At 48.0% G+C, this 17,784-nt stretch overlaps 1 protein-coding gene across 2 annotated transcripts in view; it reads left to right on the top strand.

The window, feature by feature from the left end:
• The window catches only part of PHLPP2 (PH domain and leucine rich repeat protein phosphatase 2), a 1,504,106-nt gene that overhangs the window by 1,164,363 nt on the left and 321,959 nt on the right, over positions 1-17,784 (top strand). For both annotated transcript variants that reach the window (XM_069635467.1, XM_069635468.1), the window contains exon 15: positions 11,574-11,704. In XM_069635467.1, coding sequence (XP_069491568.1) covers positions 11,574-11,704 — 131 coding nt within the window. The remainder of the gene's footprint in view (positions 1-11,573; positions 11,705-17,784) is intronic.

Below are 17,784 nucleotides of genomic sequence, written 5' to 3'. Positions count from 1 at the left end.
CGCTGCCACCAAAGGCAAATATAGGTTTTACTGTAAGTGCATAGATGCTATCCAGCTAGAAAAACGTAAGTAGGCAAATTTATATTCATTACAGAATTGACGTAGAGACTTGGGGGGTAATTCATAGAATTCGGCGCACAAGTGGCGCACGCGGCTGTCGCACATTGTGCACGTGCGGCAGTCTGCGCCAGCCACGTGCGCCAAAACCCATTTCAGCGCACAGCGTATTCATGGATTTTCACATCCATAAGCAGCCGTGGCGCAGAGTGGCGCAACAACCCTGCAGCAGGGCCAGTTACGCCCCCAACCCCCCCCCCCCCGTGCGCCACAAACAACACACAAATCCAGTACATGGTGCAAAGGCCAGTGGACCAGCATACAGCCCCCACCCACGAAAACACGTGTAAAACACCCTGCGCATGCCCCAGAATACACGTACCCTGCTCGCACCAGCGAAAATGCGTGTAAAACTCCCCGCACACCCCCTGGAATACAAATACCCCACTCGCGCCAGGCCTATCGCGTGTAAAACTCCCTGCGCACCACCTGGAATACACGTACCCTGCTCGCGCCAGGCCTATCGCGTGTAAAACTCCCCGCGCACCCCTCGTAATACACGTACCCCGCTCACGCCAGGGGAATTGCATAGAAAGAGCACCCCCTGTGGCGTGGGCTGCCTGTGGGGTATGCCCAGGGTGGATGGGGTGCCTGTGGGGCATGGGGAGGGTGAGTGGGCTGCCTGTGGGGCATGCCCAGGGTGGATGGGGTGACTGTGGGGCATGGGGAGGGTGAGTGGGCTGCCTGTGGTGCATGCCCAGGGTGGATGTGGTGCCTGCGTATATTTCGGGGCTGCGCAGGAAGTTTCACACGCGATAGGCCTTGGGCGAGCAGGGAACTTGTATTTCGGGGGTGCACAGGAAGTTTCACACGCGATAGGCCTTGGGTGAGCGGGGAATGGGTATTTCGGGGGTGCGCAGGAAGTTTCACGTGCAATTTGGCATTGTGGGCCATCCCGGGTGTGTGGTTTCCCCCCTCCCCATGCCCCACAGGCAGCCCAAACCACAGGGTGGACTTTTTCCATGCATTTTACCTAATACCAGTGGGGTACGTGTATTCCGAGGGGTGCGCAGGGAGTTTTACATGCGTTTTTGCTAGTGCGGGTGGGTTAGGCCTCTTCCGAGGGGTGCGCGGGGAGTTTTACACATGTTTTTGCTAGTGCGGGTGGGGTAGGCCTCTTCCGAGGGGTGCGCAGGGAGTTTTACACGCGCATTGGCAGTGTGAGCCCTCGGGTGTGCTCTTTCCCCCCTCCCCATGCCCTGCAGGCAGCCCACACCACAGGGGAGTACCCCACGCCTCTGACCATGTCCCGCAGGCAGCCCACATGGCACCATGCACTTGTGAGCCCCAACACATGTATGCCGCCCACTCTTGACGGACACCTGCCAGCAGGCCATGACTCATGTCCCTCTGCACCCCCGCCCACCTGCAGTGACGGGCACCTGCCAGCAGGCCCCGACTCATGTCCCCATGCACCCCCACCCACCCAGCAGTGACGGGCACTTGCCAGCAGGCCCCGACTCATGTCCCCCTGCACCACCACCCACCCACCCTTGACGGGCACCTGCCAGCAGGCCCCGACTCATGTCTCCCTGCACAAAACCCACCCACCCTTGACGGGCAGGAAGGCCAGTTGTTAGTGGATCCCCTTGCTGAAAACGGGTCTGGACGAAGGCATCCCTGCTGGTGCGGGATGATGCAGTCACAGGATGAGGGACAGGATTACACCAAGGCACCTCCGCGGCCGCCTGTGCTGCCTCCTGTCCCTACCCCTGGACTGCACCACTAGCACCAGTGGAATCCCCCCCTCCAGGCCCCGTGCGTGGGCCTTCCACGGCTTCCTCCTCAACCAAACCCTCCACCAACCTGGATGACTCGGTGCCATCTTCCTCCATAGGCTCCTGTGGGGTCTCAGCTGCCCCTTCTGCTGCTGAGGAGTCCACCTCCAACCTCCGCCTCTTGGACCTACCCTTGGCAGCTGCGCCGCGGGCGCGGCACCAGACCCCTCACTCCCCGACGAGATGACAACATGGGAGGGGAGCTGGGCCTTGCGTCTCCGGCTGGCAGTGGGATCCCTGCCGCTGTGCTCCACAGCACCGTCTCCGTCTTCTTCATCAGTTGACGCTGCAGACAGGGAGAGACAGAACACAGGCATCAGGGCACTGTACAATGGTCTGATACACACATGACAGTTGCGCTTGAGTGGCAGTCTCAAACTTTACACATGGCATCACACTCCCCAACACACATCATTTGAACCCACACACATGCGCAAATCAACAGGAATGTTGCAGCAGGCAGCACCATCCATACACATACAACAGCATGAGCATCCGAAGGTTAGCCTGACGTCACATGTAACACGGGGAGTGCCGAACTAATGCACACACGCCACCAGACATACATGCATCTGTACATCTCCACCACTGTAACGCTTACCTTAGACTCCTCGGGGACACCACTTGATATTCGGAAACTTCTCAGGGTGCGCTGTTATCTTATCCCAATTGGACTCTCTATCTATACATGAAAACAATTACCACACTCAATAACTAAGTGATTCCTAAAATAGGGAAAAAAGAATCACCTTCAAAATAAACTGTATTCTTCGGTTACCTTAGTTGGTGATTTGGTTAGCTCTCCATCCTGCTTCTGCGCAGGGGTGCGTGTTCTGAAGAAGGGACGTGAGGAGAATGGAATTATCCTTAAACTTCCAGAAATGTCTAAAGGGGTACACTTCCTAACAGTGTCAGACAGGAATGGTGTCACTAACCCTCTAAATGCAGAAACACCCTAATGTGTCTAAAAACTGAAGTGCACAACCCGCAACATTTTTGGTTCCAAAATGCGTAAACTTAGTGTACCTGATGACGACAGAAAAAACGAACACTAATGTTCCTAGAAACAATTCTCCACACAACCCTCTTAACTTCTGTGAGGTGAATATGGTTTGAACATTCACTTGCGCGAAAGAACTAATGTGTGAAAAGCAGTTGCTACTATAGGAACTATTAATCTATAGCGAGAACTAAAAGGGAAAGATACTTGCTGTGAAAACAACAGGGGCGACAGAACTGGGAGGTGCGCCTCGAAAACTCTCCTCACAATAAACGCCAACTGGAAAAGCGTAACCGCCAACACCGCACTGAAGAAAGCCAACTTTACACAGAATTCACAACTTGGGACAGCGGACTGGACGGGAAAAGCTATTCCAGGGCACTACAGAAAAGGGTTTCCATGGAATACTAGGGAAGCTGAGGAATTCCTGTCAGAGGGCTGAACCGCGGTAAGCGTTCGCTGAGACAGCTGAAGACGCGAAGCGCCGTTGAGCAAAGGGGCGGGGCTTAAATACTCCCGAGTGACAGAAAACTAGACTGCTGGCCCACCTAGAGGTTGTAACTACAGGCAGCCATGTTGGGTGATGAGGAAGAGTCAACCTGCCTATTCTTAGACCAGCAACTGTAAGCGGCCAACCAGGAACTCTTGGAAATTCTTTTGCGAGGGAACCCCGTAATCATGACAGTATTCCCCCCCAAGGCCCCTCCAAAACTGAAATTCCCTCTCCCTGGTTTGGATGGGTGGTTGCGGTGAAACATTCTGAGTAGCCTAGGGGCATGAACATTCTCGCAGGGTTCCCAAGTTCTGTCTTGAGGGCCATAACCTTTCCAATCCACTAAGTAGAATAGCCTATTACGCACAATTTTGGAATCTAAAATGGCCTTGACCTCGTATTCTAGTTGGTCATCATCAACGACCACAGGGGCTGGTGCTTCGGAGATTCGTGTGTTTGGATTAACAGGCTTTAAAAGAGAGACGTGAAATACTGGATGGATTTTCATGTTCTTTGGAAGGGTTAACTTGATGGCCACGGGATTGATGATTTTTTCAATTGCAAAAGGTCCCAGGAAGCGGGGAAGGAACTTTCTAGCTCCCTTCAAGGTCAGGTTTCGGGTGGCCAACCAAACCAAATTCCCCACCTCATACTCTGGTGCAACACTTCTTTTGTCATCTGCAAATTTTTTCTGGGATTTTTTGGCCATGGATAATTGTTCTCGAGCTTGAGCGATGGCTGAGGTGATTTTCTCATGCAGGGATTTTACTGCTGGCATTTCTAACGGTTCAGGTGGATCGTAAGCTGAGGTGCGTGGATGTCGGCCATGTAAGGTGTAAAAAGGACTCAAACCAGTGGAGGAATGAACAGAATTGTTATATGCATATTCGGTTATCCACAAAACATTTAGCCAGGTGTTCTCCAATTGATGCAACATACATCTGAGGTACTGCTCTAGAGTTTGATTGGTTCGCTCAGTTTGACCGTCAGTTTGGGGATGATGACTGGTGGACAAACGTACATCAACTTTGGCCAATTCACAACATCTTCTCCAAAACTTGGCGACGAATTGGCTACCTCGATCAGAGATTATCACCGCAGGAAAGCCATGCAGCTTCACAATATTCTCCAAAAAGGTTTTTGCCAGAACTGAGGCTGACGGCAATCCTTTCAATGCGATAAAATGTGCCATTTTGGAGAACAAGTCCACCACCACCATGATCGTGTCAAACCCTTCACAAGGAGGTAAATCGGTGATGAAGTCCATGGAGATGGTGTGCCAGGGGGTTGGTGGCACACTCAATGGAAGAAGCAAGCCTGCAGGTTTTCTCTTTTGATTCTTATTTTGAGCGCAGTTACCACAAGTTTTCAAATGCTGAATGACATCTTTTCTCCAGGTAGGCCACCAATAAGATCTTTTAACTTTCTCCATGGTCTTTTTGATTCCGGGGTGACCTTCCAAAAGAGCGTCATGATAGTTGGTAACCACTCTTTCTTGTAGTTGAGGCGTGGGCAAGTATAACCGTTCTTGATAAAAGGGAAGACCCTCCTGCACTGTAAAGCCTACTCCTCTGGACTCCCAGTTCAACAATTCATCCTGCGTAAGATGGTTTTGAATTTCCCTTTTTAACTCTTCAAAGGCAGAGTCCGTTGTGTTCATTACTCCCAGGATCTTTTCTCCAGAAATGATCTCCACTGGATTCACTGGCACATAGGCTTCTTCTCCATTACCCATTCGAGACAAGGCATCAGCCTTACCATTTCGCACTCCTGGTCTGAAAGTAATAACAAAGTCATATTCCGCTAGAAAGAGGGCCCATCGTAGCTGTCTTGAAGATTGTGCCTTTGCAGAGCGTAAGTATTGCAAGTTCCGATGATCGGTGAAGATGGTCACCGTGTGTCGTGCGCCCAGCAAGTGATGCCTCCATTCCTTCAAGGCACAAATTATAGCCAAAAACTCCTTATCGGTAATGGTGTAATTTAATTCTGCAGCAGCGAACTTCCTTGACCAGAAAGCTACGGGGTGCAATTCTTGGGTGTCAGGATCACGCTGAGACAATACGGCTCCCATAGCCACGTTAGAGGCATCAGTCTCGACTACAAACGGAAGATCAGGTCTTGGATGTTGTAGAACAGGTGCAGCAGTAAATTGCTCTTTTAATTTCTTAAATGCCTCATCAGCTTCATTAGTCCATTCAAATTTCCTGTGTTTTCGAAGTAGTGAGGTGATAGGATGAACTAGGCCAGAGAAATCAGAAACAAAACGCCGATAGAAATTCGCGAATCCCAGAAAACTCTGAACTCCTTTGACAGAAGTTGGAGCAGGCCAAGACAGGATGGCATCAACCTTTCTGTTATCCATTTTGACTCCACTAGAAGATAGAATGAACCCCAAGAATTCAATCTCAGGGACGTGAAAATGACACTTTTCCAATTTCACATACAGAGAATTGTCTTGGAGCCTTTGAAGCACCGATGTCACGTGCCTTACATGATCCGCCAGGTTTGCAGAGAAAATTAAAATGTCGTCCACATAGACCACCACACAGATGTCCAGTAGATCTCTGAAGATATCATTCATAAAGGCCTGGAAGGCAGCAGGAGCATTGCAAAGCCCGAAGGGCATGACTTGATATTCGAAGAGCCCGAATCGTGTCCGAAAGGCGGTTTTCCACTCCTCACCTTTCTTAATTCGAATGAGATGATAGGCACCTCTTAGATCAAGCTTGGTGAATATTTGTGCCTGCTTCACCTGATCCAGCAAGGTCGAAATAAGGGGAAGAGGATAGCGGTTCTTCACCGTGATTTGATTCAGTGCTCTGTAATCTATGCAGGTTCGCAAATCCCCTTCCTTTTTGGGCACAAAAAAGAGAGGAGATGCCACCGGTGACTTGGACGGTCTAATAAACCCATTGGCCAGGTATTGATCCAGATAAGCCTTTAGATGAGCATTTTCTTTTTCAGTGAGGGCATAAATTCTGCTACAAGGAAGCTGAGCCCCTGGAATGAGATCAATTTGACAGTCATAGGGTCTGTGAGGGGGCAAAATTTCTGCCTGTTTTTCTTTTTGGAAAATATCCTGGAATTTTTTGTATTCTACTGGTAATGAACCTATGAGACCCAAGGTGGTGTAGATAGTCATCTCAGACTGCCTGGCGTCCTTTGGACCTTCTGCAGAAAAACACATACTTTGGCACTTGGAGTCAAACTTCAATGTCCGGGAACACCAATCGATCACAGGGTTATGCTTCTCCAACCAAGGTATTCCCAAGATGATCTGGAATTGAGGAGCTTGAATCAGGTCAAAAGAGATCCTCTCCCTGTGTCCTTCCTGGCAAAGCATTAAGAGGGGGTCAGTGCACTGGGTCACGGGACCTGACACCAAAGGTGTACCATCCACTCCGGAGACGTTTTCAGCTTCCAACTTATTCCTCAAGGGGAATCCCAATTTACTAGCCAGATGTTGATCCATGTAGTTGCCAATGGCCCCACAGTCTATGTACGCAACCAATGCATGCCTCTGTGTGGGGTTATTGTGGCAAGAAAGGACAATAGGACACACGAAGTGTGAGGTCGCTGCAACCTTTTCCATGCTCGACAAGCGGACCTCTAAACTTGTCGGGCACTGGAGTTTTCCGCCGTCTGTTCTTTTTTATCCGGATTGATTCCTCCTAAAGGCCTCCGTGAAGGTTTTACTGGACAATCCTTTAAAAAATGACCGGCCTTGCCACAATACAAACACAACTGCAACTGTCGTCTCTTCTCTCTCTCTGCTTGGGAAATTGGGCCTCGAATTCCGCCCAACTGCATGGGTTCATTGGGAACATCTAATCCTGACTTCGACGTTGGTTCTCGGGAGCGGACTACAAAGGGTCGACTGTCCTGACGAGCTCGATCCGTTCTCCTATCCTGAAGACGATGATCCAACTGGATTGTCAGGTCTATGAATTCTGTGAGACATTCGGGCGGATTGACAACTTGAGCGAGAACATCCTTCAGCTCACTGCGCAGACCACGATAAAACAGTGTCACTCTCTTTTCTGTAGGCCAATTAGTTTCTGCCACTAATCGATTGAAAGTAGCCACGTAAGCAAGCAGCTCCTGATTGCCCTGCTTGAGTGACAGTAACTCATTGTCCAATGCCTGACCTTGTGAATGGCGAGCAAACAATTTCTCTAACTCTCTCTGGAATTCTGAAAAGTTCTGCAACACGGGATCATCCCGATTAACCAAAGGAATGGACCAATCTGCTGCATGACCACCCAAATAAGACAACACGAAAGCAACCTTTGATTGGTCAGTGGAGAAAACCCCAGGTCTGCACAAAAAATGTAGTCGACACTGATTTAAAAACACGGCAAACCTTTTCGGGTCCCCCGTGAATCTCTCAGGAGGGGCTAAGGGAATATTTCCTGGAATTACCACTTGGAACGGAACTGAGGGCGATGTAGAAGAGGAAGCTTGGGCATTACCTTGGGGAAGGGGAACCTGTCCCGCCTGATTCTGTAATAACTGGCGAGCCAACTCTTCAGTTCGTTCCCTATTGATTCCCAGTTCCCTTCTAAGAGCGCCGGTTTCGGACCGGGCTGCATGGACTTCAGCTCTAAGTTCTCCCAGTAGTTGAGCTAACTGATCTACCTCAGAAGTTCCCATGATGCCCAGGCGGAGTATTTTTTATGACTGGCTTCGCGTTCTGTAACGCTTACCTTAGACTCCTCGGGGACACCACTTGATATTCGGAAACTTCTCAGGGTGCGCTGTTATCTTATCCCAATTGGACTCTCTATCTATACATGAAAACAATTACCACACTCAATAACTAAGTGATTCCTAAAATAGGGAAAAAAGAATCACCTTCAAAATAAACTGTATTCTTCGGTTACCTTAGTTGGTGATTTGGTTAGCTCTCCATCCTGCTTCTGCGCAGGGGTGCGTGTTCTGAAGAAGGGACGTGAGGAGAATGGAATTATCCTTAAACTTCCAGAAATGTCTAAAGGGGTACACTTCCTAACAGTGTCAGACAGGAATGGTGTCACTAACCCTCTAAATGCAGAAACACCCTAATGTGTCTAAAAACTGAAGTGCACAACCCGCAACATTTTTGGTTCCAAAATGCGTAAACTTAGTGTACCTGATGACGACAGAAAAAACGAACACTAATGTTCCTAGAAACAATTCTCCACACAACCCTCTTAACTTCTGTGAGGTGAATATGGTTTGAACATTCACTTGCGCGAAAGAACTAATGTGTGAAAAGCAGTTGCTACTATAGGAACTATTAATCTATAGCGAGAACTAAAAGGGAAAGATACTTGCTGTGAAAACAACAGGGGCGACAGAACTGGGAGGTGCGCCTCGAAAACTCTCCTCACAATAAACGCCAACTGGAAAAGCGTAACCGCCAACACCGCACTGAAGAAAGCCAACTTTACACAGAATTCACAACTTGGGACAGCGGACTGGACGGGAAAAGCTATTCCAGGGCACTACAGAAAAGGGTTTCCATGGAATACTAGGGAAGCTGAGGAATTCCTGTCAGAGGGCTGAACCGCGGTAAGCGTTCGCTGAGACAGCTGAAGACGCGAAGCGCCGTTGAGCAAAGGGGCGGGGCTTAAATACTCCCGAGTGACAGAAAACTAGACTGCTGGCCCACCTAGAGGTTGTAACTACAGGCAGCCATGTTGGGTGATGAGGAAGAGTCAACCTGCCTATTCTTAGACCAGCAACTGTAAGCGGCCAACCAGGAACTCTTGGAAATTCTTTTGCGAGGGAACCCCGTAATCATGACAACCACCTGTTGCAGTGAAATCATTGCCATCCATGTCACATCTGCCAATCAGTCTCCTACATGTGGGTGTCACATGCATCCATGGTGTATCACAGTGGCACACATGTCAAATACACACACGCACATGTACATTGTGCACATACATGAAGGTGGAACCAGCATCCATGTGTCACACCACAACCATGCCACAGTCCATACACAGAAATGTATACATGTGTGCACCGACACATGCATTTTGGCACCATGCATCTGAACACATCCACCATTGATGTACCTCACACATGACTGGATTCACATGCGGCTGGCTCATGTCCCTGTACATACACATCCATACATGGGCCTTCCAAGACATATGTGCAACCTGCACACTCCTGCCACACCTCAACATGCACAGCGTCCTATCAGTATGCATGAACACTTACCGCTTGACTCTGGACGGGTCTGCCTCTGAAGGATCTGGAGGTGGAGTGCTGGGCGTATGCATTCCAGGACCCTCATTTGGATGTTGGTAAGGCGGACCCGGCACTCCTCTGCATGCTTTGCCTTCAAGAGGTGCCGGGCCTTGCTGAGGGTCCTGGACCTGAAGTCCACCCAGCGCTTCCGGGTGTGTTGCATGCCGCGGGCTGCCACCCCCTCCACGTTGATGGCAGCCATGATGTCCTTCCAGATCCTCTTCCGTCCTTCATTGTCAGCGTGTGAACTTCCAAAGAGGGCATGATAATTCACCAGGTCTTGCTCCACCAGGATACCAACTTCTGCCGCACTGAAGCTGGTAGCCCTCTGCCTCTCTTGCTGGGGGTTGCCAGTGGTCTCTGATGGTGTTTCCCCCGACATGGCAACCCCCGAGGCAGGTGTGGGTGGGTCCTGGTGCTGGGCTGTGGAGCGATGGAACTTCAGTCGGGAGTCTTCTGTTCCAGCAGGGGTGGTCACAGCAACTGGACCCCTGCAGATGGCTGATGTGCAGGCACCAAACAGCAGGGCACGTGCCCAGCAGGCAGCAGATGGTAGGTGGGAGCAGGTTTGGGGCTCTGGGGGGCAGGAAAATGGCCTTCTGGGCAGGAGAGTGGTCTTCCGTGTGTTGTTGCATGGCCAGCTTGATACGGAGTGATTTGGCACGTGAAAAAACTGCACATCAGCGTGTAATTCGAGGAAACGCCCTTGGCGCGTAAGCGCATCTGTGACGTGACAGACGCAGGCTTTCCCCTGGCACGGGTTGAAGGACCCACGTGGGTTTCCATCGCTCTGTACGTCCTTTTCATGGGAAGCGGTGCGTGTGTTTTCCAGGCGTTGGGGCTCACACGCGATTACTTCTCAGCGGGTGGGTGCTGGCTACGCGTTCTTCTTCTACACGCAAGGCAGACGGTGAGTCGCACACGCGATTTCTCACACTGCAGGTATCCATGTTTGTGGCGTACTCCTTTCTTTACGGGCATACTAGCCTGCGTGTTGATCGTGTATGTATTTTTTGTGTTCCTGGCTGCCACAGCGTACTGCGTGTGTTTTTTTACACGCACGTGGGCAACAGGGGTCGCTTATCTCATTTTCTTGCTTTTCTGTGATGCCTGTGCTTTGCGTGACACGTCATTTCTCCTAGGGGGCCACAGAATGGGACATTCATCGTAGCTGTACATACGTGTTTTTTGTTTGCGCACACTTTTGTAATGTGCAGGGACGGTACCGCCTGCCTTCGTGTTGTTGGACGTGTTTAGGCCTGTGCGTGTCTTTGGCCGTGCGCGGGTTTCCCCAATTCGATTCCATGAACACGTGTGGTTTCGGGTGCGTGTGGGCGTTCCATGTGCTTCCCAGCAGTACATATCCATTTACGCCCTTATTTTCATGCGTTGTTCCCCATTCCGCGCATTACGCCCCGTGTTCCGCCCTCTTTTTGGTGTGTGCACTAACATTGTGTACTAATATTGTGCGCTTTCTCTGTGCGCCTTGCGCACGGCGTTCTGGATTTTGCAATGACGTTTGTGCCCTTGTGCGCCACGCACGGATTTGGCGCACTTCCCGGGGGAAACACGCGCAGGGCCTTCCATGAATCGCACGCGTTGCGCTTGCTTTTTCACGCTTGCACCAGCTTGCACCAAGATTTTCGGCACACATTTGTTCCATGAATCGGCCCCTTAGTTTATTGGAAATCTTGCTGTAAAATAACTACTTCACTCTTGCCATAAAATAGCTCAGAGAGTTAAGTGCTGATTTCAGAGACGCCTGTGCCACCTCTAGTCACTGTTTAACACATAATGTTGCCTACTTTAGTAGTGCATGGAAGTAGGAGGAATACACCCTGGAGCGCGATATGAAATGTGCTTTTATTGTTATATGCAATACCAAGAGTGCAGCATGCAGTGTGTGCTGACTAATCATGTATTTGTATCTGTTTTTTTTCCACAGCTGATAGACCTGAGCTGTAATGATCTGACCGAAATCCTGATCCCAGACTCCTTGCCTACCTCACTGCAGGAGTTTGATCTAACTGGTAATCCCAACCTGGTATTGGAGCATCGCACCCTTGACATTTTCAGGTGAAATATACATCTTTTGTCTCCTTTGCCTGCACACTAATGGGTACTCGTTTTTGTATTCTCCTATATCAAATTCTAGTTTTCTTATCTTTTACACGTATGTGCCTTTATTTCATATTTTATTCGCTTCTTGTGTACTCTTATGTCCACAAAGCCCAACTATATCCCCATACCATATGTCTAGCTTCACCGTCCTACATCTTTGCCAATTTCTCCCACACAGCTGTGCTTTCCTCCCTCACCTTCTTTTGTCTTTGCCGTTACCAAATAAATTCTAAAAACAATGAGCCTTTCTTCTCCGCCTTCTTTCATCATTGTTCCTTCATTACCTCTCTTTATGAGCTCCCTGTCCTTCTCCCCCCTGCATCACACAGTTCTGTTGAATACCGGACCTATTTGCTCCATCTTTCTGCACCATTGTTTCTCCCACTTTCCCAACTAGTTGTGATAGTCTTTACTGCAGGAAGATGGATCAAAGATATACCATCTCTTTAAGTTAAAGTTGGACCCTCCCAGGAGGCCATATCGTTCTACACCCACTTCTTACCTACACATGTGCGTCACCAACCACCAAATCCAGTCCCTGTTTCTTACAATTATAAACTTTTGAGGAAAGCTCTTCTTTACTGTGACCTTACAACTTTTTCTAGGAAGTTTGTTTCGTTTCATATTTTTTACCCTTTCGGGCCAGTGTTTTTTTTATTTTTTATTCTAATTGAATATGTCAAAATGTCACTTTTTATGCCTCCATCTGCCAAATGTGGCGTAAAGGTTGCTACAAGAACTGCATCATTTGTTGTGGACGCTTAAACACAGCTGACCTGCTCAGAGCCTCAGTTCCCTGTGTGTATTCATTTCATGTAAAGGTCTGTTTACCACACAAGTAGCACTGATGTAACTGAGCGCCGGTCCAAAACGGGACTGCAAACAATGGTAAACTTAATTTTGGTTGTAAGCTGTCAGATGTGGGTAAAGGTGATTTGGTGCCACGCACTTTGATGAAACCAGAGCTGCTTGCGGGAGCCACCTACTATGGTCCCAGGGCCCATAACCACAAAATAAAGCAAGCATATCCAGTAAGTAAAGCTCTCAGTCCTAGAATCTTGATACCTACAGTACATGATGACTTGTTAAGCCTGGCTGGTCAAAGTGGTATCAAAATCTGTTGGTAAATCTGCAGTTAGAGAAGCTTCGAGTGCAAGACCTATTTAGCTTCTCAGGCTTACTCAGCTTCTAAACTGATGTCAGGATAGCATGGCTAATAACGTGGAGGTTTATTTGACATAGACTGCTTCTGGAGAATCTATTTGGTTTGCAGATGGAAAGAAAACCACATTGGATCGGTGCACATCAATACATTTTTGGCCGATAATACTTTTAAGAGCTGCTAACTCATTGACTTGTACAGTAGCACATGCCTGACAATGCCCATTTTCATTGCATCATTTTCATTGCATCATGACACCCAGGATGAAGATCTTGATCTTCCCTTTGGAGCCGCAAGTCCCAAAATCATGCTTTCTACAGTGCTAGTGACCTGTTCAGACCAACTAGATGCAACACACCCACAGTTTATTGTAGTTGCAGCTGCTTTGGGCATATGCAAATATCCAAATCCCAGAACTTATGCTTGTCTTTTCTTCAGATCAATTCTGCAACAGAGTGAGAGCGAAATGACCCAGTGGTGGGGATGAATCATTCCCCACAATGGGGTGAGAGGAGAAGCAGACCACACGAAAGGTGAGAGTTAAACAAACCAGAGGTGGGTTGAAGAACAGACCCCGAGAGGGGCGAGAACAAGAAGGCCCTGAAGCAGAGTAAAATCTGAACGAATCGAAAGCATGATAAACACAAGACATCTCCAAGGTGGAGTAAGCAGTCAATAAGCCTCAGCCAGAACAAAAGAGACTCAGTCCTGAGTTGGGCCTCAGAAAGAGAAAACCCTGACGTGGGGTGGAAGATCCACGTTGCACCCAAAAGTAACCACCAACAAGAGTGGGATAGACATTCTTGGAATGTGTCAAGTGCAAAACCCCATGAACGGCCAGGAATTGAACTTACCAAGAAAATCAAACATCTAGAACTGGTATAAGTATACAAGAGAACTTCAGTACGGGGCAAGTGAAAAAGACCATTGAGTTAATTGGACATTGGGGACAGGGAAACCTCTTTGAAGCGAACACAGGACAGGGGGTCAGAAGCCAAGCACCATTCAGTCTTTTGGGACAAGAAGTAATTTCTTTGTTTTGTTTGATTGTTCTTTTTCTTCCTGTATTAGTGTTAGGGATAGGAATCAGGGTAAGTTAGGGTTTGGACGATGGACAAACCTTGTTACTGGACAGGACATCCTGACGTGCAGCCTTTCGATATCTCTTTCTTTAGGCTTGGGTTTAGATGGATAAAGACAGAGGCCAGTGTTGGTGTAAATAAATTAAAATGTTACTAACAAGGTCCTCTTGTCCGTCTCCTGATTCTGACTTACCACAATAGGCAACTCTGGTATTTCTGTGCAGAACAGGCACTGGACTTTGACATGTCATCTGTCTTGCATTTGCTTGTCACTATTTCACATGGAAGAAGTTTGAACGTTTAACAAATAATAAATGCTCTCTGGAGAATAAAATTGCTCCAGAGAAAATATGGCATGTATTTATGTATGAAAGTGGCCCCTCAACAAGGCATGGGTATAGTAGATGGGCTTAAGTAGTTCGATATATTCCCCTGGTCTCAGAACTCTTTTCACACTGTGATTTTGGCCAAAGACTTATATAGTTTTTTCAAGAGCACTGACAAACCAATGTTTGTCACAGTTTTATTTTAGTGAGCCAATGGATTCATAGAGTGTTTGTGGAGAGTGTAATGTTTCCCAGGAGAGTTCTTGTCAGTGCAGCATGGTCATTGGACCTGATTGAAAGCCGAAATAATATCAGGCTGTCACAGATGGCCTCACAAACACACAGACTCCAAAGTGTGTTTCAAAGGTTTTTATTAGAAACACTATAAGGTATTCAGTTTTGCAAAGGTAATGCTCTGTGCTAATGGTAACTAGTGGGCATCCCGCTCATCCTCCCGTGATCTCCCACCTCTCTAACTCGTGTGTCCCTAAATCCCAGTATAGTAACTGGCAATGGTCAACTCCATCTATCTAAAATCTGCCCAACGTGAGCATCTAAATGCCTTGGCCTTCTGCGGCTCCCTCTGTCGTTCGTTTTAAGAGGTTCCATATCTTGATACCCTCCTGATCAGATTATAAAATATTAGCAATAATGTACCTACGCAGGCCCCCACTCCTTTCTCTCCCTACACTTAATTTCTTTCTTCCCCTCGTGTTCCTAATCTCCTTCTACACTTTCCCAACTGCCTCTACTCCTTCTTATCTGATTTCCACTGGCTCCCTTGCCTGTCCCTCTGATGTTCAAGCACTCTCCTCTATCCTCTGTTTCGACTCTCTGCACTCTCCTCTCCCCACTCTTCTCTTCCCACTTTCACTTTCTCACTCTGCACCTAGTCTCTCTGACCCCTCTCACTGCGCACCTAGACTCTTACCCAGCATCCTCACTCTATACCTAGACCCTCTCCCTCATTCCTCCAATCACTCATTCACAGCCACACTTTCACTATCAGCTACCACTCCCTCTCCCTACAACCAACTCACCTGTAACCAACTTCGCCAAAATCTCCTCAATGCTCTGCTCCATCGTCCATCCTCCACGTGGTCTCTTGGTCTACTGTTTCTCCCCTTGACCTCACTTAAACACCCCTCACTCTGTTATTCTTTGGTTGGTCTTTTATACTTCGCCTTCCCTGGTTCTAGCCTTCCCCCTCTCCTTTAGTGGTCATGTGGCTCACCTGACCCTAGCGTCCAATCTCTGCCTGTGCCTTCCCCAGGATTGGGTTTTTGTGCTGGGAATCTTAATAACCCCCTTATGGCCCCTCATCCTTTTCCCACATGATAATCAAAGTTGGTTTGGGGCTCTAGGCAAGTTGGTTTGTTGGTGTTTCCTCTGCCCCAGGGTCTTCGGCAGCCGTGGTGAGTCCAGTTGCTCCTGTGCAGCGTGTGGTTCCTTGAGCGTTCGAGCTACTGAGACGTTGCTTGGTTGACCTGTTTCTCCATTCGGCTTGCTGTGGTCTCTGGTAGCTCCAGGGCATGCTGGTATGGGTGGTTCTGAAATAAAACAAACCATGCACAGGCCAGCAACAAATGGGCAAGATATGGAGTGATTGACAGTGGCACCAAATTAATTTAACATGGCACATACTCGAGGGCAGAGACTGGGGCCCTCCCAACTCCCTCACCCCACCTCTGGGGCAGGTCTTTCAAGACCATGGTATGCCTGCTGCCACAAGCTGGGAGGGGTCCCTGATCCCCCATTATAGGGTCCAGTTTCGGACCCTGTCACACAGGCCCATCCTGATGGTAACCACCAGAGAATCTGCCCCAAGCTTGCTGTGTATAGCCAAGGTCAGGGGTCGATGCTGAAAGGCCCACAAGAGTTCTCATAAATCTGTTTGCCAGCATTTGTAGCCTAGAAGCATTCTCATAACCCTGTAGGCCAGAGCCATAAAATGCAACAATATTCACTCTTGCCTTGTAGTCTCTAAGTCTGATGTTAACAGGGTTCACTTGAAAGCATGCAGCAATCCTGGAGATGCCACCTAGTGCCTGAATCATACAACTGTACAATACATATATGGGCCTTACCTCTTAGTCTTTTGGAAAAGCGTATTCCAAGATGGTCAAAGCCATCAATCTGGGGTACAGAAATCCCTTAAGAATAAAAAGTAACTGGAAGCCTGAATAAGCACCTACAACTCGGATCGATGGCTTTCCCCAATTGACTATAAGGACTGAAAAGCATGGCAGTGTGGGGTGGGTAAATTATATCACATGGTCTGCGTAAGACCGGAGGGGAATCCTACAAGAATCAATGCAGAGAACGCCCATGCTGGAGATCTCTGTTGTATACAGGAAAGTGTTGATGTAGAGGTTAAAAAGCAGAGGATCTATAACACACCTCTGCATACCCTTCTTGTCACCATGATGAGGTCAATGTACTCCCCTATCCTGTCTTAACTGCTCACCACCATAATGCCCAGACATAGTGCAATTAGCATGCTGTGTAGCCCAGAAGGAAAGCCTATGGCATACAATACTACGCAAACCTTATTATAGTTAACCATATTGAAGGTCATTTATAAAACCATGGAAAAAGCAATACTGATGAATCCATTGATGTGGTATACTTGGAAACCAGAAGCTAAAAGCTCAGAAAGAATTGTGTATTCACCAATCCACTTTTGAAGCCTAATATATTTATAAGGTGGTCAGATATTTTGGATAATTGGCCAAGTGTGAGATAGATCCACTCCCATAACGTATGGGTCCATCTCCCTTTTTATATATTTGGATAATGGCTGCTTGTTTCCAGCTCTTAGGAATCCAACCTGTTAAATTTTTTGCATTTTCAAAGGTTTAACAGAAGTGTGTAAGGAAGGCATGGTATCAAAGCAAGACGGACACAAGTGATCACAGTTCAAGGGTGTTTATTAAACTGGAAAAATGGGTAAGATAAATTTCTAATATAAACCTAAATCTATAATGGGAGTAAGCTAGGACCATCAAATAATAATAATAATACAGTCCTAGTTGAGGCTTGTCAAATAAAAAGGGCCTATACTAAGAAAAACCTATTGCAAATCCTTACCGCTATGCTACAAAATAGTGTGGGACAATGTTCACAAAGAAAGAAAGAAGTATTCTCAAATGATAAGTCAGGATGTTATGGTCGGTGTCTCCCTTCCCCATGTTTGAAGCATGGGACAAGGCGGGCTCTCAAGTACAGCACATTTCTGGCCTTCTCTAACCCGAGTTTACAGTTCCTTTTTCCAATATCAGGGCCTTCTGTTCCCAAGTGTCTTTTATGCAAAATCTCTTGCTTCAGAGGGCCTGATGTATCATAAACAGCAAACAAAGGTTCCTTTGATTAATCTTCACAACAGGCGATTACACTTCACCCGAGGTTCCCCCTCAATCAGCCTCCCTCAATCAGGCTCAGACCAACAACTCTCTATGGACATCC

This window comes from Ambystoma mexicanum, chromosome 1q, assembly GCF_040938575.1.
Source record: "Ambystoma mexicanum isolate Mex_15411 chromosome 1q, UKY_AmexF1_1, whole genome shotgun sequence".
In the NCBI taxonomy this organism is placed as follows: domain Eukaryota; kingdom Metazoa; phylum Chordata; class Amphibia; order Caudata; family Ambystomatidae; genus Ambystoma; species Ambystoma mexicanum.
Note: the sequence above shows the minus strand (reverse complement) of the source record. Positions and strands in the feature narration are given on the sequence as shown.